This window comes from Prionailurus viverrinus, unplaced genomic scaffold, assembly GCF_022837055.1.
Source record: "Prionailurus viverrinus isolate Anna unplaced genomic scaffold, UM_Priviv_1.0 scaffold_39, whole genome shotgun sequence".
In the NCBI taxonomy this organism is placed as follows: Eukaryota; Metazoa; Chordata; class Mammalia; order Carnivora; family Felidae; genus Prionailurus; species Prionailurus viverrinus.
Window position 1 is genome coordinate 485,464 of NW_025927607.1, and position 24,099 is coordinate 509,562.

Below are 24,099 nucleotides of genomic sequence, written 5' to 3' on the forward strand. Positions count from 1 at the left end.
TCCATCCGACTCCCCTCCCCTTTGACCCGCTCGCCCAAAATGCACCCCCGTCAGCCATCTCCTGTTGCAAACGGCTTCCAAATGTACCACAGTTGAAGCTGCTTTGAGTCCTTTTAACCCTTTGTCTGCTCCGGCTCCGCAAAAATAATTGATGACTGATTGGCCCATTAACCTTTAAAAAAAAAAAAAAGTTTGACAGCCCAGACTTGTGTAACGAGGAGGGATTCCTTGTGAAATCGGTCTGCTGGCTGACTTGCTTGCCCCTAAGGAGGCAAAATTAGCCCCACGGGGCCTCGTCTGCATAGAAACTGGACGCAATTAGTGTAATATCCGGTGTTATTAATGTCGTTTGGAATAATTGGGCAGGTTGATTTCGACAGGTTCATGGCGCTAAAATACTATTATAGTGGACCTTTCCGCAGCTAACTGTTAAACACGGAAAACTGTTCAAATCCCTGCGAGCCCAATCACAAAACTTTATTCAACAGCTCAGCCCCGGAATGCCATGCCGTGAGACAACACAGTTCTTCATCAAGGGCTTCGGGGTGTGGGTGGCGCTCTGATTTGTCCTTGTCGAGGGGCCGGGGATTGGATTCTGCTGATGACGTTGTGCATCTGAGACCAAGAAAACACGCTCGTAATGTCCGTGCCCTCCAGACTCCTTGCAACCTGAGTTCTGTTTTTGCAGGATGAATTAAGTGTGAGCCGCCATAATTGTCACAAACAGGCGGTTTGTATTAGCGAAATGAAACCACTCGAATGGAAAACCGGCAACGGTCCCTTCCGACGGTCCAAGTGCCCACTCTGCACATTTTAAATGAGGGTGGCAGGGGAGAGTAATGTCCAGTCTGTCTCCCTGACTGGCCTCACACCTGCCGGTTATTCTTGGTATGCATAAAACTAAAATGTCACCGTCGTCACTTCACGATGTGATGGAATCCTTCTGGCCCGGCGGCGACCTGAATAAGCCGGTATCATCTGGTAGAAATTCTTTTCTGAACGTGAGGAGGAACGTATTAGTGTTTGTCCCTACAGAAGAAGGGAGAATGTGGGGGCCCAGAAATCGGCTGTTTACTTAAATCGGTGCAAATAGTCGCTTGCCATGAGCGAGGACCAAGTCCAGAGATTGACCAGGCATTGACCTATCAGGATGGCCGGTGAGCAGGTCGGTGCCTCCCACCAGAGCGAGGCCTTTTCTCCCCTGGATTAGTCAGGACTTGCTTTGGAAGCGACAGAAATCCAATTTAAAGGAGCTTAGGCCAAGAAAGGAAGCAGGCAGGCTCACGCCAACTCCAGCTGGCTCCGGGGGCCCCTGCACCCCAGAACCGGGAGCATATTGGGCACTTTCATTCTTCTCACTGCTGGACAGCGGCCTTCTCACCTTTCGCGGGCAGGGGCTTCAGTCCCAGAGGTTTTCCTTGGCGTGGAGGCACAAACGCTCCTGTACCCGCAGGGCGCGTCTTACCAAGTCCCAGGTTAGAGAGGAAGGTGCTCTGTGGCCCCAACCCAGCTACGGAAACTTGAAGAAGGAAACGTGGCACACGTGACCCCTACTAGATCAGAGAAGAGCAGCCAAGAGCACCACGTGCTCGGATCGTCCTGGCATAGATGGGACTGTCCCTCCTCCCCGTGCTGACTGATCACCAAAGATGTCAGCTGGACAGTCCCCGGCTTATGACTGTCACATCAGGACCTCATGTCACGGGAGCTGTGACCACAGCAGGGCAGATGAGATGCCTTCTGCCAGCCGATCATCCTGTCCCTCGACCTTTTCCAGACAGGACCAGGTTCAGAGTCGTCACTAGTGACAAGCTGGGTAGAGATTTCTGGGAAACGCCTTTCCAAAGACCCACTACCTTGGGGTGCCTGGGGAGCTCGCTCAGTTGAGCTTCCAACTCTTAATTTCAGCTCAGGTCCTGATCTCCTAGTTTGTGGGATCGAGCCCCCCTTGGGGCTCTGCGCTGAGCATAGAGCCTGCTTGAGATTCTCTCCCCCTCCCCCGGACTCATACGCTCTCTCTCTCCCTCAATAAATTAGAAAAAAGTAAAAGACACACCATCTTGACTTTCTGACATCGGCAGCAGAAAAAGGCAGTGGGAAGTGGGGACCCCCTTCTCTCTCCCACTGGACACCTCATGAGAGTTCCTTTCCTTTATATGTTGGTTATTAAGGGGCACCTGGGTGGCTCAGTTGGTTAAGTGTCTGACTTCAGCTGAGGTCATGATCTCATGGTTTGTGGGTTTGAGCCCCTCATCGGGCTCTGTGCTGACAGCTTGGAGCCTGGAGCCTGCTTCGGATTCTGTCTCCCTCTCTCTCTGCCCTTCCCCCTCACCTGCTTGCTCGCTCTCTCTCTCTCTCTCTCTCTCTCTCTCTCAAAGGTAAATAAATATCGGTTATTAAGAAACAAAGATCACTGCTGCCCACTTTAAAGAGAGAAGAATTAAATGTAATGAAATAATGCCAATAAGGTCTCAGCTATTTTCCTGACACAGAATTAGAGCCCAACAGGATTGTTTTTTTATATTTATCATTCCATGAAGTAGATTCATTACAAAGAAACAAAAGTATCCCTTCTTGGAAATTATATGTAACATGATTGAAAAATGCAGTTGCTCTTCAGGGGCGCCTGGGTGGGTGAGTCGGTTAAGCATCCGACTTCAGCTCAGGTCATGATCTCACAGTTCGTGGGTTCATGCCCTGCGTCGGGCTCTGTGCTGACAGCTCAGAGCCTGGAGCCTCCTTTGGATTCTGTGTCTCCCTCTCTCTGTCCCTCCCCAGCTCACACTTTCTTTCTCTCTCTCTCTCTGTCTCTACTCTCTTTCAAAAATGAATCAATGTTAAAACATATTTTTTTTTAAATGCAATTGCTCTCTAATCCTTGTTCTTTTTTTTTTTTTAATCTTGGGAGGCAGAGAAAAGCCATACAGTAGATATAATTCAGTTCTGAAATTCTAACTATATCTGTGAGTATTAACATATTGCTCTCCCTCAAAAAAAAAAAAAAAGAAAGAAACACGTAAAGACAGTAATATCTGGGGAAACGCGGGGTGCTGTAAGCATAAGCTGGGCGCCTGCGGCGGGTGGCGGGTGTGGACCGCAAGTAGTAGACCGCGTGCCCAGGTTTCAATCCCTTATTCAGGGAACGAGGCATCCCAGCTACCCAGCTTCTGAGAAAGACATCTCCCCGCCAGGGCCCAGAATCTGCAAGAAGGCTGAGTGGCTCCTCTGCTGGGGGTGCCTCTTTCCTGAGACAGCGTGGGGTTCCACCCTCCTTGTCCACAGTGAGCTGGACCCCTCTCCTCCGGGCGGCCCACCTGGCAGAGGCCGGGCCCAGCATCAGAGGCACCACCAGCTTAGCCCTCGGGAGCCTTGCTGGAGCCCACAGGGGCAAGACCCGAGCGTCTGTCTTCTGCCAACTCTAGGCCCGGGGTTCAGCTTAAAACGGAAACAGTCGCTGCAGAATAGCCTCGGGGATGAGTCCTGATGTCCACACCTGCCCCGTGACGGAGGGGGCCTCTGTGCATGCTCCCATACGCCTTAAAAACAGCACACTCACAGACCGTCACAGTGACCAGTCACGACGCTTACTGTGGCCCCCGCCTCCCGTCCCCGTTCGTGGCTTCGTTATTTCTATAAGCGAGTGCCTTTCGAGGCGGACAGGCCTTCCCATCTAAAAAGCACGCTGTCTCAGACGCATCGGGGTTTTGAGTGTGGGTACGGTTGGGTCTGAACTGGGTCGTGAAAGTTCCTCGTGCTCTCCAGGGTTCTTCCGGCTGTTCGTCGGCCTTTCCCCAAGAGCGCGTGTCCGCCAGGCCCAGCTCCCGGGATGTCCTGCATCCGTTTATTTGCTCTTTGCTCCGTTGAGGCTTATCGGTGCTTCGTTATCATCAGCAGGCCCCGCCAGGGTCTCAGCTGCCAGGAGGCGAGGCGTGAAACCCACCCCGGCCACTTGCACACTCTGACCCGTCACCTCAAAGCTCGGGACGGGGTCCGCTCCTCACCACCTGTGTAATGTGTGCAGGTTCGAGGCGATCCTTTATATTGTTGCTTTTGGTGAGTTTCCCGCTGTTCTCCGTATCTCTCCTTCCTTACCTCACAGATGGAAAGAAATGTATTTATAAACAGATATATGCAAATATGATCTCTGTTTTAGGGTACAGAAATGCCACCAGCCTGGGTTCAGGCCCTGCATCAGGCAATGTGCTAACAGCTCAGAGCCTGGAGCCTGCTTCGGATTCTGGGTCTCCCTCCCTCTCTGTCCCTCTCCAGCTCGTGCTCTCTCTCTCTCTCAAAAATGAATCAATGTTAAAAATATATATATATTTTTTTTTTAATCCTTGTTCTTTTTTTTTTTTTTTTTTGCTGGTGGCATTTCTGTAAACTGGTCTTGTATCTTGTCCATGTTCTATGTTCTTATGTCTCAGAATTTGTCAGTTAGTTGAGGTTTCCTACATAAACAGTCTTGTAATCCATGAATTTGTGTCTTTCCAGTCTTCAGATCTTCTATTTCTCTATCTTGTCTTACCGCATTGCCCCGCAGGGTCGAACAGAGTCTGTTACGATGAGCTGCTTTGCCTTGATCACCCTTTAAATTTTTTTTTAATGTTCATTTATATTTGAGAGAGAGAGAGAGAGAGACAGATTGCAAGCAGGGGAGGCACAGAGAGAGAGAGGGAGACACAGAATCCGAAGCAGGCTCCAGGCTCCGAGCTGTCAGCACAGAGCCCGACGCGGGGCTCGAACACATGAACCATGAGATCATGATCTGAGCCGAAGTCAGATGCTCAGCTGACTGAGCCCCCCAGGCGTCCCCACCTTGGGCACCCTTTAACTGATGTGAAAGGAACTCTTCTAACATTTCATCGTGAAGAATGATGACGCGGTGGGGTGCGGATAGGTGCTCTGTCCAACAGAAGGACAAACAGTTCCTAGTTTGATAAAAGATTTCGGTCACAGTTATTTTCTTATTTAAGTGTTTCCCCCGCTCTGATTCAGAAGGTGCACATTCTGCTGCTTTTCTCATCAAGGTCGACCCTCATGTTCCATCATGTGAGCCTCACTTGCCCAAATCCTACGTCCGTTCTTGGCCTCCCTGCGGAAGCACGTGCCGCCCTTGGACACGTCGGCTCCACTCGCACATCTCTGGTTCTTTCGTTTTCCCTGAAGGAGACGTTATTGTCAGAAGTAGTTTGTGACACAGATTTTGCTTACACATATCGACATATCTGTCTATTCATCTGTACACCAGTCCTTCCCTAGCTCTCCCCTTCTTTCCAGAATCTTCTGAAGCTTATCTCAGTAGTTCCTTTAGCGAGGATCTGTTGGTAATAGGCTTTTTCCATAGTTCTTTTTTTTAATGTTTTATTTATTTACTTATTTATTTATTTAGAGAGCGCACACGCACACAGGAAGGGACAGAGGAGGGGGAGAGAGAGAATCTGAAGCAGGCTGCACACAGTCAGTGCGGAGCCCCATGCACAGCTTGGTCCCGCAACCGTGAGATCATGCCCTGCACCAGTACCAAGAGTGGGATGCTCAACTGACTGAGCCACCCAGGCGTCCCTGGTTTTTGGGGGGTATTTTTGTTTTTTTTTTTTTGTTTTTCTTCCTGTATAAAATATATTGCATTCTTTTTCTTCATGGAAGGTTCTCCTGGGTCCCAAGTCTACACCGACATTATTTTCTCCCGGGACTCTGAGGACATTATTCCTCTGTCTTGCAGCTTCGATTGTCACTCTTGAGACGCCCGTCATCATATGGCTGCCAGTTTGGTTTTTTTTAAGAGCAGTCCACCCTTTCCTGCTTTGTGTTCTTAAGGGCCTCTTTTTGTCTTTGGTTTTCCACAGTTTCCTAAGCTTTTGGTGTGGTTTTCATTGCTGCGATCCTTCTGGGTGGATGCCATTTCCGTGTCTAGAGCTCCGATCGTTTCCCGCGCGGCCCTGCGCGGCTCCCACCGTTTGCCCGGCAGTGAGATGTGTGTGTCGCACCTTCCCCGCACCCGTCATTTCTGACCCACAGGGTCCTTGCTCATTTGTCTACCGTTTCAGCCAGTCCCTCCAGGTCTCTCCTCTCTGCACTTACCGCCCCCCCCACCAGCTCCTTCTTCACCCCATCCCTGGTGGGCTTGTTTCGTTAACCGTTATAATTTGAATTTCCAAAAGGTCTGCCTTTTTTTAACGATCTGCCTCATCGGTTTTCATGGTCTCCTTTTTTTCAAAATTTAGGATCCCGTGTTTTCATTTCTTTAAACATTTTACGCATAATTACTTTGAATTCTGTACCTGAAATCCTCCGGATCTAAATCCGCTCCCCCGTCTCCCATGTGTTCGGTGTTTTGGGTTCTGAGTTCACACGTGGGGGATCTTTGTGGAATGCTTTCCCTCCGAGGAGGTGCCAGGAGCCAAGGAGGTTCTGCAGACCTGAGCCCGTATCCCCTTCCTTTCCGGATCGCTGTTGGCGGGGGGGGGGGGGGGGGGGGGGGGGGGGGGGCATTCACCTGCAGGCGTTTAAAACCCAGTGCTCGCAGTTCTGGTTTATTAATCCATGGGTGTGATTTGGGGAGGGGGAGACAGGGTAGGCTACGGGCTTAGAGATGATGCCTTCCTACACGTCCATGGACACCACAACACGTGTGTTTCCTAGGAAAGCCCCGCACACCTGTCTGCCGCATGATAGGAAGGTTTGGTGGGAAGGGGCGGGGTCACACTGTGGGCTGTGGAAGCCACGCCCAGGCCGATGCAGGAGGACTCACCTGCTGGTGTCAGGAGTGCGGCACGCGTGTGTTGCATAAGCTCAGAGGGACCGTTCAGGCCGAGCCACGACTCGTGAAGTGGTCAGGTGAGGGCCGAAAGGAGGAGATGGGGAGAGTGGTACGGAGCCGGCCTCCGTAAGCAGTGTTGAGCTGGTTAGGGAGCAGTGGAAAGAGGGAGAGGATGGAATCTGGGTGAGTCTGAAGGTTTATGACTAGAAATGGCGTTGTAAGCATCAACAGAAATCGTGAAAACCAAAAAGGAGCCTTCGGAGACGACAGCAGATGTGTTTCCATGCATGTTAATTTGATGCGAGGCCAAAGTATCTAAAGAGTATCTGTAGGCATTTTTTAAAATCCCTAAGTGATTGGATTTGGGGGTCAGAGATACAGACCTGAGAATTGTCCACATAAGTTAGAAGTGACTGTCTAAGCATTAGAAGGAAAGGAGCCCTGAGAAGTGGTGAGGCACGGCCATGAAATAAACGCCCAGGGTATGTATTCACACCTGGCCGCATGAAGAAGGGCCAGGGAAGGCAAGAAGAAGCTGTGATTTAAAAGATAGCGGAGCGCCTGGGTGGCTCCGCTGATTGAGCCTCTAACTTCGGCTCAGGTCATGATCTCACGGTTTGCGAGTTCGAGCCCCACATCGGGCTCACTGCTCTCAGTGCAGAACCCACTTCAGATCCTCTGTCCTCCTTCTCTCTCTGCATCTCCCTTGCTTTCCTCTCCTCTCAAAAATAAATAAACATTACAAATAACTTTAAAAAAATAAAGAAAACACTAGCTGAGTATAAAAAAGCTATGGCAAGACGGTACTGAACCCACCCATTCCTCCTTCCCCCAGGGCAGACATTGCTAGTTGATTGTAGCACTCGTTCTCCAAGAGCCTGGAGCCAGCCTTGGAATCCTCAACACGGATTCTTGGCAGCTGCCCAGAACTGTTTCAAAAAAGTTGAGAACTGTCCTGCATCCCTCCCATAGCATCTCAGGGTAGAAAGGCCCTATGGGTCACCTCTGAGATGCCAAATTTCCACCAGGCTCCCTTAGAAGAGGACACACAACAAGGGATTGAACTCCTCAAGGGTGCAGAGACCCAAAGTTGGCTGTTGCATCTGTGGATAGCCCCAAGGGGGAGAGACTCTTCTGCAAGTACAGACAGGAATATTTCGCGACCTAGAAGGTACTAGAAAAGGAAACTTGTATCCGGTATAAGTAGACAGAGAAGACAGGTGCTGGAGTTGACCGTTAAGGTGATTGAGAAGCCACAGAGGACATGCTGTGGGGACAGTACGTTTGGAAACTTGCAAGAAATGAACTCCGACGTTCCTGTGAACGCTTAAATGTATTTGTGCCTGAGAGGAGAGCTCACCTGCACAGGTGAGCCTTGTTCACGTAGTTAAATAGGGCAAAGCCAAACTTCACTTGAATTTGCAAGTTCTGCCTTCACATAGGGTATGACCAGCATATTAGTGGAAACGCTCAGTGCCAACTACTTCACTGGAATGAAACACGAAGTGTCGATGTCCCTGTGTCACAGACCATATCCCTCCCCCACCCCCACCCCCCATCATTGTTTCCACTGCTTTGTAGTCAATCATCAGCTTTGTATCAGTGTGTGTGTGCCCGCCCTCCCGGCTCCGGACCGTGTATCCTGCATGCCAGAACCCTTGCCCCCTGCGTGGTAGCCGGCAGCCATGTGACTGAGCCCCAAGGCGAGCTCAGTTCCCTCCCTTCGTTCCAGAAGATGTAGCCCGTGATTCAGGCTAGAAAGCTTTACGGCAGACCAGTTGTGCAGAAATTTAACTGGGAAGCTAATGGTTGTCTTTTTTTTTTTTTTTTTCACTGAAAGAGCCAATAAATCCTGATCAGGGGGCACTTCTGTCACGCACTTGAATTTCACATATTCAGAAAAGCGTGAGCCTGTTGAGTAGATCTAATGAGCGGCTGTCACAGTCCACCCGTGAATTAGCACGTGTTCCTGACGGCCCGGCGGTGACTTAGCTCGTTCTTTCTTACCTTGCCTACCAGTTCCCTGGGAAAGTTTTGCATAAAATGCATGAATTTGGGGCTCTGTATTACAAAATTCAGTGTGGAAGACATTGTAATTTATAGCGTTAGGGACATAAAACCGTGTGGATCAAAACGCTGGACGTTTAAAAATCCACGGATATAGGGTCTCAGCCAATAACCGCAAGGTGTGCTCGCGGGTCGGTCATGGACAAACCTGTTGGAAAGTCACAGCTGGTTTTGAAAATGAAAATCCCAACAAGGCCGCGAGTGACCGGGGGCGGGGGTCCTGCGGACGCCCCGAGGCTTCCTGCCCCACCTGTCTTTCCCACAGCAGGTGCGGTTTTCCACTTCTGCCTAAACAGGGGGGTCGGCTGTTCTCTGACTCAGAGCACAATACATTGGAATAAAATTTCTGACGGCCCCCCTCACTTTCTGAACTCTTATCACTAGCTCTCCAGAGCTCAGGAGCCAGAGAGAGTCAGGGAGCGTGGGATGATGCTCAAGGACCCTGCAAGCAAGCAGAGGACCCCCTGAGGCTCCACTGTTGGGTTCCCATGGCCCGCCCCTTCCCCTTCCTGGGACATCCCCACCCATTCCTTCCCCCAAGCTTTCCTGGGTCTTCTCCAAGCGAAGCCCAGCTTGGGGGGGGGGGGGGTGGGCTTCAGCCAGGGCCCGTCCTGACCTGCACCCAGCCCCGCACCCCGGCACACACCCTCATCACACGAGCCTTTAGCGACTCCAGGATTGTGGCGGACCTTTGAGAAGCTAGGGGAAGCCGTGGGCCTTCTTGCCAGATGAACCTCATTCACGTGCCCTAAGGCCGGGTGCGTTCATCGGAGCAGGCTTTCAGCAAGTTTTGCCAATGGACGTACCTTCGGGTGCTGTTCAGAGCGAGGTCCAGCTCCCCAGCGGGCTGAATCCGAAAACTGCAGCAGCGGTGACTTTACTCAGAGCACGATACCGTGAGTCATCAGAACGTGTCGAGATTTTGCATAGAAGCAGCACGGCCCTGTTTCCGACGCAGGTGGTGGTCATTTAGGGGACTGGTTCCCCAGAGCAGGCCGTGCATTGAGAATCCCCGGAGAGGGGTTGGTGGCATCGACGGGGTCAGGCGGAAGGGGTCTCTCCGCCTCAGTGGCTGAGGCTGCTCCTCTCCTGAGACAGAGGGAAGCAGGGAAGGGTCGCTGGAGAAGGCTGCGATCGCTCTCCAGAGCGGAATGGCACCCTTATCTCGAGGCTCAGGGCCTCCCGGGGAGGCAGGGCTCTGGGAGGGAAGCCCAGAGGAGGCCGGGCTGACCCGGGCAGCAGGGAGCCGGGCAAAGGTCAGGGGCTGTGAGGGCTGCTCGGGAGCTGGGCTAGGGGAGCTGAGAGCGTGTGAGATGGGGGGTCTGGTGCCGTAGACGTGACCACGTGCAGAGCGGTCCTCGAAACCGCGGTCTGCCGCACAGGCCATAGGTGGTTCTCATCACGAATACCACCTTCTCACCGGGCAGTTGTCATGCAGCTTCACGAGCTTGGTGACTGGAAACCACAAACCAAATGAGGTGTTGTGCCTGTAACTCGTGCTCAAGATTTCTTCGTGGCTGCTGGTAACTGGTCACGCGGTCTCTCTGTGGCAGTAACAAGGGGAGGGGGTGAGAGAACAGAGCGTCTCCCACGGCCCAGGCCCTGTCAGCCTCAGTGGCCCACGTCACTTAGCCGGTGGGTGACACTATGGAGTAGGTGACCTCTCCCTCCATCTTCAGGGTACACAGGTGAGCCTTGGAAGAGTCGAGACTCTGTCCCAAGGACCCCACTGCGGCAGGTGCTACAGCAGGGTTTCATGGCAGGTCCCCCTCTTCTCCGAGCGGACGGTCGCCCCACGGCAGCCGTGAAGTCGCCTCCCATCACCCGGAGCCCCGCCCGCTCTCCAGCCGGGAGGTGATAGGACGAAATTCCGCTGTAGCAACTCTTGTGCCGTCAAAGAGCAGAAGCCCGCAGGCATCCCCGTTTGCCGCTGCGGTATCCGCGGATCTCCACGCAGACGCTAAGAGAAATCAAGAGTGTACCCCGACATTAGCGGGTATTAACTTAATTTTTGCCCCACAGATACCTCGACGGTGCAGCGAGCTGCAGTGTTATTTTTCCCGCAGTCGCTTCCTCTGTGCCCAGCACAGAGACGCTGACATCACTCACTGGTTTTCATTTTTCCTCATCCCCTGAGCATCGATTGAACCCTAGCTAACCCACGCTGGCTTTAGGAACCAAACCTTGAGTGTTTGGAGGTCGGCGGATTCAGATCTCCGCCGCGTGTGCTGCTGGCCCCATGCAGGCGCGATTGAACCCAAAGGCGCTTTTATGGCCGAGGCCCGGCAGAGGGGCCGCGGTCTCATGAAAGCTAAAGTCTTCATCCCCACCACTCTGTGTTTCAGAACAAGAAGAAAACTTTGAGTTTATCATCGTGTCCCTCACTGGCCAGACGTGGCACTTTGAAGCCACCACTTATGAAGAGCGAGATGCGTGGGTCCAGGCCATCGAGAGCCAGATCCTAGCCAGCTTACAGTCCTGTGAGAGCAGCAAGAATAAGGTAAGACCCTTAGCATGCCGCCCCCCGAAATCAAGAGCCGCTGATCGTTAAAGGGAAGTGAAGGCCCTGGAGTGATGCCCCAGGGAGGGGAAGCGTCATGTGATGTGTGTGATGGGCAAGACCCAGTTATCCTTCCTGAGCCACAAGCTGAATAATTGAAAAGATTAAAAAAAACCACTTTGTGTCGATATGTGTCGCGTGTTAGCGTCCTCGCTCAGCCACGTCCGTGCGGCAGCACATTCTAAACCTCCTCTCTCTCAGCGAATCCCAAATGTAAAGCGTTGACCTCCTTGTGGTGCACGATGGGATCTTTTAGTTAGGCTCACGCAGCCACATTGATTTTGTTTGACGCAGAACATGCTCGGGAAAAGAGGGGCAGACTTAAAACGTTAACCTGTTCCCTCACAAGTGCGCCAAATTCAAACCCATGTCAAGCTGGAAGACCCAAGTCGTTACAGATGGGCGTCCGGGAGGAGGAGAGGCACGTATGTGAGCGTCCGGGGAGTTTGGCGAGGACGCCGGGTCCGTCGCCTAGACTTGGCTGATGACGCCCGATACGTGTTTTATGCGGTAACCCAGACGGGATTCTTGGCAGTCATTGAGCCAGAAGACAAACAAAATTTAAGCTGCATTTTCTAGATCCCTCCGGCGATACTCCTCCGAGAGGACTCCTCTTTCCCATGAGGGCTTCCCTCCGATTCCTGAGTTTAGTAGCCTGGATGCTTTCAAACCCTTCTCTGGGACATTTTAGAGTCTTGAAGAGCCTTTTGGTTGTTCAAACTACGATCAACCGGCAACCGAGAGGCAGAGGCAGAGCATCGCCACCCACCTGCGGTTTCACTCGAAACCATTTAAGGAAATTTCTGCCGATGATTTATGCTCAGCTTTGTCATTGAGAAGGGAGTCTGTCTTTCAGAAAGGTGGCATGTCCTACTTGATCACCCTCTTTCACCAGGGTAAACCAGGCCACAGCCATTATTATTATAATGCGATTTGCTTCACTTCTGTAAAGATGTTTTTTACCCAAGGTGGGGAGAATCACCGCCTTTCCTTTTCCGAGTCCCTTGGCTTTACTGAGTCACATCCACAGATGGGGACTTCTGAGGCGAATGCGGGGAAGCTTCCGGATCTCCTCGAGGGTGGGGGTTGGTGACACACGTCCCACACAAAGCATGGGAGTCTAGTTCCAAAACCGGAGCGCAGAGAGCACGTGGCTGCACAGACAGACGCATCCCCAGGCTTTGTACACAATCACAGTATTTCAGGTTAGGCTCTGAATCCAGCCTACGTCGTCCAGATTCAGGAAGAAGTGAATCTCCCGGTGCCTTTTTTTCCATTTCACACACTTGCCAGACCCTTACCAGCTCTTTGGGAGAAGAGACGGTGTCACTTCTGGGCCTGACGCAGACACCAGCCTAAAATGCTGTCCCTTTCTTCTAGCCGTGTGCACCCGGGCAGCGGTCTCCCGGGGGGGGGGGGGGGGAGACCCATGGAGCACGGGGGGGGACGAGGTCGCACCTGTTCACCTTGGATGTTTGAGTGTCAGAGTGCGCAGCATGGAAATCCCGTCCAATTTCCCTCCCAATAGCTGGAGGGAAAATGCAGACCTAGTTGAGAATGAACTCTTGAGAAATTGTAGCTGCCTGTGGGTAACTCAGAGTTGGGGGCGGGCATAGGCATACACACACACACACACACACACACACACACACACACACACTGCAGAAGTCGGACAGGTAGACGGATGCAGGTAGCCACATGTACACATAGTCCAGATGCCAACGCAAATTGTTAAATACACTTTGAATACTTGGGTGTCTAACCAAAGGGATTAAAATCCTAGTGCATTGTGTTAATTACATAGTAGACGTGAATAAATTATAATTTCTGTTGCTAGGTAGTGAGCACTCAGTCGTTTCCCATCAAACAGTTGACATGAGTTGGTTCAGCTTATGCATTCTGACATGAAAATCAAGCTTATTTTAAGTGTCCTCTGAAATTTGTTTGGGTTTATCCCAAATTAAACTTACACACCATAAGCCTTTAAAAACAGTACGTAACACCATGGGGGAGGGGAAGGGAGAAAAAAAGGAGGGGAAGGAAAAAAAAAAAGAGAGGGTGGGAACCAAATCATAAGAGACTCTTAAAAACTGAAACTGAGGGTTGATGGGAGGGGGGGGGGTAGGTGACGGGCATTGAGGAGGGCACCTATTGGGATGAGCTCTGGGTATTGTATGGAAACCAATTTGACAATAAATTTCATATTTAAAAAAATAAAAAATAAAAACAGTACATATCCTGGGGCGCCTGGCTGACTCAGTCCATAAAGCATGCAACTCTTTTTTTAATTTTTTTTTAATGTTTATTTATTTTTGAGAGAGACAGAGTATGAATGGGAGAGGGGCAGAGAACGAGAGAGAGAGAGAGAGAGAGAGAGAGAGGGATACACAGAATCGGAAGCAGGATCCAGGCTCCAAGCTGTTAGCACAGAGCCTGACGTGGGGCTCGAACCCATGAAACGTGAGATCATGACCTGAGCCGAAGTCAGACGCTTATCTAACTGAGCCACCCAGGCGCCCCAAGCATGCAACTCTTAATCTCAGAGTCGTGAGTTCAAGATCCACATTGAGTGTAGAGTTTACTTAAAAAAACAAACAAACAAACAAAAGTCAGCTTGAAAAGACAGTACATATTGTTTCACCGAGCACCTCTGCTTCCAAAAATTTGTCATTAGTAAGTAATGACAAAAGCAGGCAAATTTTAGCAATAAGCAAGTTCTTTACAGCACTGTTTACCCTGGAGAAAAATTGGAAGCCACTGAAATGTCCATCAAAGAAAACTTCATAAAGAAGTTCTTGTAAGTGGAATAACAACTTCAGATGATGACATTGGAGGACAGCGTGGTGGCATTGAGAAATGACAGTCATTAGGCTAAAAGGCAGATCTAGGGGTACGTGGGTGGCTCAGTGGGTCGAGCGTCCGACTTCGGCTCAGGTCACGATCTCGCGGTTCGTGCGTGAGTTTGAGCCCCGCGTCGGGCTCTGTGTTGACAGCTCGGAGCCTGGAGCCTGCTTCGGATTCGGCGTCTCCCTCTCTCGCTCTCTGCCCCTCCCCTGCCCACACTCCGTCTCTCTCAGTCTCTGAAAAGTAAACGTTAAAAAAAAAAATAAAGGGCAGGTTCTAAAGCAATATATGCCGGCTTTTTCAATCAGTACGTGTGTGTGTACAGATCATGCTAGAAGAATAGATATCAGAATGTTAATAAAACCGAAGTATGGATGATCACACCAACACTTACAAATTTTATATCGTTCCTTTCTCCCTTCTGTATTTTTTTCAACATGTTGAGGGAAGACAGTTACGTATCTGTTTAAAAACAAACGCCGCTCCCTGCCCCCACCCGCATCGGTGACGTAGTTGCTGTGGCAGCCAAGATAGTCTCCATATGGAAGGGGAGTCTCCAAGGGACGAAGTGTGGTTTGGACGTGGCTTCCCGGTGAGGAGCCACGGGCTGTGTCTCACAGCGCTGACTGTGAGCCCCGATCCGCGGCTCGTAAAGCGGCTTCTCATTCTCTCACCTTTATGGAAGCAGGCACCCGGCGGGGCATGTTAACCAGCGGCAGCTGGTCTGTGCCCACTCTCGAATGACCCAGAACTTCCCTCCGTCCCCCTTTCCGGTGGAGTCCTCTCATCTGCCAGGTCTTGACCCGGTGCAGGAAGCCTTCTCCATCAGTTACGCTTTTTGCCCAGAGACCTCGGGAGAGGAAGGGACGGCTCGATGTGGTCCTCATCCTGTATCTGCTGACAGACGGTTTGGTTTTTCCCCGACGTCTCCAGCGGACGTGGAAACGTGTCCCGGGTTCTTACCTCTTGCATTTGTGTGTCTTCCTCCATGCGCAGTCCCGACTGACGAGCCAGAGTGAGGCCATGGCCTTGCAGTCGATACGAAACATCCGAGGGAACTCCCACTGTGTGGACTGCGAGACCCAGAGTAAGTGTGGGCCGGGGCGGGGGGCTCGGGGGCCGGCAGAGGGCGGCGGGATGGTCCGGCAAAGCCCCCGTCACAGCAACCCCGCTTCTGTCGTTTCCCGTGTGAGGGTTATTGTGTCAGATAAGGGCTTTTAAGGAATTGACACATTCTCGCTTGGATTTTATTTTAACACCATATCCTTCGCCCGGAAGCCCCACTGATGGCACCCCAGGTCTCGCTTAGGCCTCGGGCCTCGGCATTCCGAGGAACGGCAGTCACCCCACGCCACGGGTTGGCCGCGCGCCCGGATTTCTGTGCCAAACCCAGCAATTAACCTTTTGCTTAATCAATGATCATGGGCTTGTTTGCTTTTCCATAAAAATACAGTTCCATTGTTAATTCCCGCCCAGAGATTTCTGGAGTTTGGTTTTTTGTTTTGTAATTTCAAAATCATTTTGGCATCAAAACAGTTCTCTTTTTTTTTTTTTTTTTTTTTTTTTTTTTTGCAATGTTAAATTCAGTATACGCTAAAGCATCTGATTGAACTCCCAGACTTCATAATTACTTCTTGGTGCCTTGGAGTAGCCCAGTTTTACTTCGTGCTTCCTGCTGTCCAGTACGGAATATGTTTTTCCCTCTGAGAAAGTCATTTTGTTATTTGTATCCTTGAGGTTAAAGACCGACTTCTAATTCTCTGTACCCCCAGCCCTCAGCACAGCACTGGGCGCATTCGGTAGAACTTTCTCCGGCCATGTTTTGTGTCATGAAGGTGTGTTTTGATGAGAGGGAAAGACAGGTGAGACAAGGTGAGAGGCCTTGGCACCGGCCATGGTGTCACCTGGGAATCGCAGGCGTGTGATGCGGTCCTGGCCGAGCCCGAACCCGGTGGGCGAGGCGGGACCCAGAGACCACAGAACCCGCCACCGCGGAGAAGGGCTGTTTCCGGACGCCCAGCGCCTCCAGCCGCCTCTGTGCAGAAGCCGGGGTTTGCAGGGAGCGGGGGGCGCTGGTGGGACGTGAGCAGGTGGCTGCAGGAGTCGTCGTGTCCGGGGTGCAGCGGGACAGGCCGCGGAGTGGTGCTCGCACGTTGACGACCAGCGTGTCAGCTGCTGGGTTGGAAGCCGGTTGGAGCTGAGGGGGGTGAGGGTGCTGAGTGGAGAACGTAGGAGCCTTTCTTCTTCATCCGTAGACACGGGGAACTCCTTCCCGGTGTGAGAGCAGAGGTGAGATGTGTTCTGAGCCGTGCGGCTTGGAATCGAGCCACGGAGGGAGGCGGAGGCCGCCGTGGGGGTGGTCCCGTGAACAGAACAAGCAGACGCGACCTCGGGGCTGTCACACAGGAAAGGGGACGTGCTTGGGGCACCTGGGGGGCTCAGTCTGTTGAGCATCCGGCTTCGGCTCGGGTCATGATCTCACTGATCGTGGGTTCGAGCCCCGTGTCGGGCTCTGTGCTGGTGGCTCGGAGCCCGCTTTGGATCCTGTATCTCCTCTCTCTGTTACTCCCCCGCTTTCTCTCTCTCTCAAAAATAAATAGATTTAAAAAATTAGAGAAAAAAAAAAAAAGAAAGGGGACACATCTGCTCTGAGCAGCCACTGTGTTGCAAGGCAGGGACAGGAAAGGTCCTGAGGCCAGTGTCCACAGCCCCCACGTGAGAGAGAGGGTCTCTTCTTCAGGTGTCGTGACGCACTTCCTTGAAGCATCTTTTGTTTGAATTTTTGAATTCTGCTTTCAAAACGTGTCGAGAGATGAAGTTCCAAGAGAGTAGTTATTTGACCTGTGTGTTGTTATCAAAAAGTCTTTAGAGTTAGAATTCTAAAAGCACAAAATATGAAAGCTGTTAGAACCTCCGCTAGGAAAGGCACCTACGATTGCTTCCTCCATATAGCTAGAGTCCTTGGAAAGGGCCGATTCCGTGGCTCACAGGCTCCGTGGTATGTGGTGCATTGGAGGCCAAGAGTCCTTTCTGAGAACAGGTAGGTCGCTCAAGTGCCAAGGTGTGGGGGGTGAGACACAGAGCAGCGGGAGAAGGGAGGCTGGTGCGGGGGTGGGGGGGCGCCACCCGAGTTGGGGAGGGCGCCACCCAAGCAGATACTCAGGGACAGAGGGAACAAGGAGAGGCCGAGCGTGACAGTTGCAGAGGAAAAAGAGATCACGGGATCCCAGTTCGTAAACACCTGGTCTCCACCAGGCCCGCACCTGTCTTCTGTGATGCTCGTGACTGTAAATGCTGGTGTGGCCGTGGGCCCCACGTACAGGGGAGGAAATGGGGCGTCTGAAAGTCCGAAAATAGCCGATTTTGGTGAAAGTGCTGGGAAGTGCACCACCCACACCCTCATGATGAACTGTGAAACTCCCACAGGGCAGTTTGACATCGTACATAAAAAGCCGTAAGCAAGTGGCCGCCCCACACTCCAGCTGTGCCCTCCAGGCGCCAAGCCCGTGGGGATGAGCAAAGGGCCTCAAAGACCTGGCTTCGAAGGTGTTCGACACAGCGCTCTTTATAGAGCAAAAAGTCGGAACATCCCACGTCTGCAAAACCGGAAGAACCGTTCGTGGGGATGTCTTCTCGGTGAAATAATGGGCAACCTGAACAAGTCGCGTAAAAAATACACGAATGGAGATGGAGAAACTTGGGAATGCACTGGAAATGAAAAAGTACTTAGGCAGTGAGTCAGGGAGAGCCCAGTGAATCATTTTCGGTATTTAGGTGGAAAAGATCTGTAAGGATGTATTCCAGAACGTCGACCCCACTTGTCTCTGAGCGGTAGGGTCCTTGTGATGGGGGTTGTCTCGATTATTTTATAAGTGAGCGCAGATACGGAGGAAATTGCACACTGGGTGGTCTGTGTTTTGGTGTGTGCGAGTTCGAGGTCAAACGTTAAACGTGAGAAAAGGCTCTTGTTTCTGGGTGTTGGAGAAGAAAAGCTGTTAAGGTCGCAGCTCTCTGCCAGCCCGAGAGAGCCTGCTTGCTCCTCATGGGCTCCCGTCCAGGGAGCTGTCCCTGCCTGAGCCTTCCTGGGGACCGCACAGGACACCCCCCAGCGCCCTGAGCATCCGAGCTGAGAGGTCATCTCTCACGCTTCCAGGGGGTCTGGCGGGAGGGGGCGGGCCCGCCAGACCACAAATGTGGCTTCCTTGGACATCACGGGGATCTGGGCTCTTGTGTTCTACTGACGCCACAATGCCCTCTTCAAGGGGGGCCTGGGGACTGGGCCCCGGGGACCTCTCATTGGCATGTAGCCGAGGCTGGTTTTTATTGTTCTTACTGACTAAAAGGGCTTTCTTTTCCATTTTGTTTTCTTTTTTTCCTTTTCTTTTTTTTTTTTTCTTTTGTTGAGAAAAGAGAAATTGAGCCAAGACAGACAGTGACTGTTTCTGGTCCCAGGTAGCTTTGTGCGTTCTCCGCTATAGTCTCGCCATGCTGTGCCTGTCAGCTCCTTTGACTTCCAGAAGGTTCTTATCAAACCACGACGCAAAGGAAGAGATCCGTGTCCGCCCCGGCGAGCTGCCTTCAGGACTGTGTACCATCGGCGACAGCATGGCTGTGCCTCTCTGGGAGCCCTGGAAGTGGCCGAGCCCCTCCACACAGCCCAGTGGCACCCCCGTGGCACTGCGGGCTGGCACGGAGCTTCGCTGGGGGGTGGCTGGTCACAGAGGGCCGACATGGGGCTCCGTGCCGGCCTGCAGGAACAGAGCGGGCCCTGCCTGGCATGTCCATCAGCTAGCAGTGCTCAGGGGGTTGCCTCCTGGTTCCCTCCGTTGTCTGAAGGCAGAGACGCCCTAAGGGGCCCACCCCGCTGGGGTCCCTTCTCCCAGAGCTTTGGCAAAGGGCCTGGCTCTCGAGATAACGGTGGGTCAGTGCTGATGGCCACAGGAGACACGGGTCACCCGGACGGAAGACTGTCAGTGCCAACCGTGCTTGATCTGTGGCCAGAGAGGGTACCGGTGCAGATGTGACGCCCACCTCGGAGAGGGACAGGATCACATCCAGGGAAAGCAGCTTCCCTCTCACCTGCGATGGGGCAGGGCAGAGGCGAGAGCAGGGCACACGCTCCTGTCCTCCACCGCGTGGTTGGAGACAGGTGGCAACAGCCTCCGTCACCAGCCATGACGGTGGCTACACAATGAACTGTGACAACATGAAGAATTTTTCTTTTTCCACATTCGGTTACTTACTCTGAGAGAGCACATTTGCATGGGAGAGGGAGCAGAGAGAGAGGGGGAGAAGAAGGGAATCCCAAGCAGGTTCCACGGTGTCAGTGCAGAGCCCAGCGCAGGGCTCTGTCTCACACATCGTGAGATCATGACCTGAGCCAAGATGGAGAGCCGGTGTTGGACCGACTGAGCCACCCAGGCTCCCCAAGCACTGTTTTCAATAGAAAGTACTTTGGATATCGTTAAGTGTGCAAAAGCAAGAGAAAGCTTTTTTCTTGCACGTGAATATGCACAGGTCAAAAAAATGAGTTGACCGTAACGGAAGGGGGTGGTGGTTCTAAAGTTTTCTTTCTTGGTTCTTTATACGTTCCATTAAATGAGCTTATTGTTTTTATAATTATAAAGGGGTCTTAAGATTGAGAGGGACTTGAGGATGTGGGTTCCCCCCATTGGCAACTTATTGTCCCCTCTGAGGGTGGGGCCCAGTGGTCCAGTGGTGTCCAGTGGTCATGTGGGAGGAACGTTGTGGGAGGACCACTGTGTCCTGTGGTCATGTGGGAGGAACGTTGTGGGAGGTCCACTGTGTCCCGTGGTCATGTGGGAGGAACGTTGTGGGAGGTCCACTGTGTCCCGTGGTCTTGTGGAAGGAACGTTGTGGGAGGACCACTGTGTCCCATGGTCATGTGGGAGGAACGTTGTGGGAGGTCCACTGTGTCCCGTGGTCTTGTGGAAGGAACGTTGTAGGAGGACCACTGTGTCCCGTGGTCATGTGGGAGGAATGTTGTGGGAGGTCCACTGTATCCCATGATCTTGTGGGAGGAACGTTGTGGGAGGACCACTGTGTCCCATGGTCTTGTGGGAGGAATGTGGTGGAAGGACCACTATGTCCCGTGGTCATGTGGGAGGAACGTTGTGGGAGGTCCACTGTGTCCAGTGGTCATGTGGGAGGAACGTTGGGCTCCAGATGCCACATCCCCTTCTCTGGGTGATCCCCCCTGGCTTGTGAACACAGTACCCCCCCATCTCCAGTTCAGTTGTGTCCCCGTAGGGCTTGGGGATTTCTGTGTCACTTGGGATTTGGGGCTGTGGAAACCCCCACCCACTTGTTCTTCCTGAGAATGTGCCAGACTGCGTGGAGACACTGTCCGCACAGCTGGTAGACCCCAGAACCCTGTTTCACAGAGTGGGTGCCCATCGGTGGAGGGAGTCCATGATGCAGGGAGTTTGGAAACCCACAGCATCCACCTCTTGAGGAGCCGCGGCCTCGGGATATCTGTGCTTCTGGGAAATCCTGCAGCGAAGCTAACTATCAAACAGGGTCCGGACTCATCGGATGGCAGAAGCCTTTGTTCAGAACCCCTGCTGCCAACCGTCCACCCGGAACATGCTAACGAAAGTCTCACCCCTGAGAGCCCTCGAGAACCCGAGAGCTTGGAGCCCTGGCGTGGATCTCGCCAGCATGCCTGACCTTCATGGACAGGCTGGTAGAGGCAGCTCAGCCTCTCCACTGCCCCAAGGCCCCCTCATCCATGATGCCTTGCTGCCTACCCGGTCAGAGCTGATCCCTCCCTCCTGGCTGGTCTGCGACGCCCTGGATGGAAATCACTGGCGTGAACTCCTCCCACCATGTTGTATTAATGTTGTCAGTGCCTTTCTCTCTCGTGTCCCCCTGGATCTCAGGGGCCCCGTCATTTATCTTTGTGGACCCCAGGCCCGCACACAGGAAGGGATACCAGCCCCAGTCCCCCAACTCTAGATGTCCCAGAAAAACCTAAAGTAGGAGCACGTTCAACCTCCGGCTTCTGTCGCTTGCTCTTTCCTGCAGGCATAGACAGGAACTGCAAATTACGTAACTGTCAGCCTGACATCCTTGGGTCTTTGCCCAAATGTCGCCTCAAAGAAGCCTTCCCTGACCACCCCTGGGTTTAAATCACACACGCGAATCCGTCTCCCTCTTCTCCCTAGTGGGGTTCTCTCGGGGCACACCCTTACCAACGCGTTGTGTGTTTGTGTGTGTTGTTCTCGCTTTTTCACTGTCGGTCTGCCCCGGAGAACCCAAGTCCCACATTTCTGTTTGCAGGGGTGTTTGTGTTCCGTTTGCTGCTCTGTCCCCCGAACCTGCCACGGAAACAGCGGTGGATTTGTGAAGGAATAAACGTAATTCTAGCCAACACGGAGCACTGCGTTTCCATGTGTGGTCACCTCACAGCATTTAACGCTCGGACAGCCCCACGGGGACGGGCCTCATTAGCCTCATTTCCATCCACGGCCTGGAGAGCAAGAGACATTTGCAAGGGGCAGACGGGGCAGGAGGGCGTGTGCTGACAGGCCCGTGGGGGTCCCTGCGCTGGAGAGGGAGGGCCCTGAGGCCGGAAGGGGAGACAGGAGATGATTCAGAGCTGCCAGGCCGTGTGGCCTCACCTGTAGGCCTAAAGTGGCAGCCCGGGGCCGCGACACCCCAACACGTCCCGGGAGGTGGGGGGGGGGGGGGCTGTGACTGGTCAGTTCTGCTGACGCCTGCTAAGTTGTCGTTCTCGTCTGTTGGAGCAGAGGCAAGGCCATCCTTCCTGTGGCCCCAGTGGCAGGGCACTCAGACAAGGCCACGTCCCTGCGGCCCTTGGACTTAACTGAGGTGACCCCAGGTCACAGCAATGCTTTACTCCCCTCTCGCCCTCAGTATTTCTGATTCTCTAGCTTTCATGGAGATCCGCGTGTGGTCGTTGACTTGTGTCCTGTGCGTGCTGTCCTCCTTCTGGGGACACCACAGCAGGGAGGCCTCTGAAGCTCATGGGGGAGGGCAAGGCGACAGTGCATTGAGTTCTAAACCGGGGGTCGGGGGTGGTGGGGTCCTGTGCCCAAAGGAGAACTTGGAGAATGGTTGCGGTGGTGGGGCAGGCAGTGGCACCTGGTGAGAGAGACTTCGCACGGCTCAGGTGAGCGGCATGCGGTGACCGTGGGGACAGTGTGTGAAAGTATTCACCAGCGGTGCTCGGTGATGGGTGGAGGTGGGCACGGGAACCTCATGGCTTCCTAGAACGTGCGCCCCACCTCACGCCAGCCCTGGGGACAGGTCCCATGCTGTCGTTTGGCTGTTCTCTCCACCTGAAACTACACACCGGGGCAAGCTATGCAGAGAGGTCACGAACGGGAAGAGGTTGGCGCCCCTGACCCTACCCCTTCTGCGGGGAAGGTGCCGTGAAACGGGGCACGTGTGGGGAGCACCAGGGACAGGAGGAAGGGGACGGACACGGAGAGACTGAGGTGCTTGGTGATTGGCTGGCTGTGGGAGCGATGGAGAATCAGGGTCGAGTCCCAGGATCCCGGCTTAAATAACCGGTGAACCGGTGCCATTTGCTGGGATGGGGTTGCCCCTGGCAGGAGACGACGTTCAGTGAAACGTGGACAGGGAGGTCCCTGCAGGATTTCCAAGTGGAAATGTATGACGGTAGTCACATGTGCAGCACGGAGAGAGGAGCGTATCTGTGTTCACTGAGGCAGATGGTGTCTGTGGATAGTTGTTCACCATCGGGTAACAACGAGATCTGTGGGTTGCATTGAGTTGGCTTAGGAAAGAGTATAGAATCAAGAGACAAGCCTACAGGACCCCCTGAGGTAAGGGGCGGGTTCGGGAGGAAAAGTAGGGAAGGAAATCAAGATGGGGAGCCAGACAAGTGCTAGAAAGATCCAGGGAGGGTACCGACCAAAAAGGCATCTGGAGGCAGTGTTGTAAGGAGGGCTAACCAGAGATCAAGTGAAATGATGGTTAAACACAGCCCTTCAGATTTTGCGTGACCTGGTGACTTTGGCTGCCCTGCTCCAGCGGAAAGGTGGGGATAGAGGCCAGGTTGGGATCGAGAGGTACAGACACAGAGGTGGTGGGTGTAGAAGTAGGGCTGTGAAGAGGCGCGGTGTCCCGCGAAACATTCACCACCCCACCCTCCTCTCTGATCATCCCACGAGGCCCAGGCCAAGCCTCCTCCATGCAGCCCTCCTTCCTTCACCTGTTACGGCCGACCTCTTCCTTCCCACTCTGCCCGTACATTTACTCTTTAACTGTACCCTTCAGTGTTTAGTCTGCATTTCCTTACTCTGTTTATTTTTATGGTTGACTATTGCTGTCATTAGTTGGGACGTACGTTTCCTCTTCCCGACCACAGTGTCTCAGAGTCACGGACCTCTCTTCTCTTCCATCTCCCCCATGGTATCCATCACCGCTTTCCACGGTGTGTATGAGATACGAAACAAATGGCTGGCTGACTTCTGGTGAATGGGTACAAGGCCCCTTGACTCTTCAAGGGGACCTGGAGTAAATACCGATTATTCCTGGATGACTTAAACCTTACTTGATTCTGTCGGTGGTCAAAGCCATTGGCTGTCAAGGTGAGAGCCATCTTTGCAAATCCCCCTCAGCTCTAGAATCTGGCACGCAGCCCACCTGGGGCCTGCCTTCTCAGTCTTCCAGTGCTGCCAGCCAGTTTCACACTGGGAGTGACTCAGCTCAAGGGTTCAAGCTGTATCCCCTACACTCATTCGTTGCCCTTGGTGCATCGTCACAGCCTAAAGCGCCGCCATTCACTCTGCAGGTCAGGGTTGATCCAGCGAGGTCATCACCTAACCAGTGGACCCTGCCCACCATGTTGCCAGCA

At 52.9% G+C, this 24,099-nt stretch overlaps 1 protein-coding gene across 9 annotated transcripts in view; it reads left to right on the forward strand.

Moving 5' to 3' along the window:
• AGAP1 (ArfGAP with GTPase domain, ankyrin repeat and PH domain 1) overlaps positions 1-24,099 on the forward strand; it is a 553,979-nt gene that overhangs the window by 461,294 nt on the left and 68,586 nt on the right. For all 9 annotated transcript variants that reach the window (XR_007149568.1, XM_047846407.1, XM_047846411.1 and 6 more), the window contains 2 exons: positions 11,173-11,327; positions 15,228-15,318. Coding sequence is in view for 8 of the 9 variants with exons in the window: in XM_047846407.1 (XP_047702363.1) it covers positions 11,173-11,327; positions 15,228-15,318 (246 nt within the window). In the remaining variant the exon portion in view is untranslated. The remainder of the gene's footprint in view (positions 1-11,172; positions 11,328-15,227; positions 15,319-24,099) is intronic.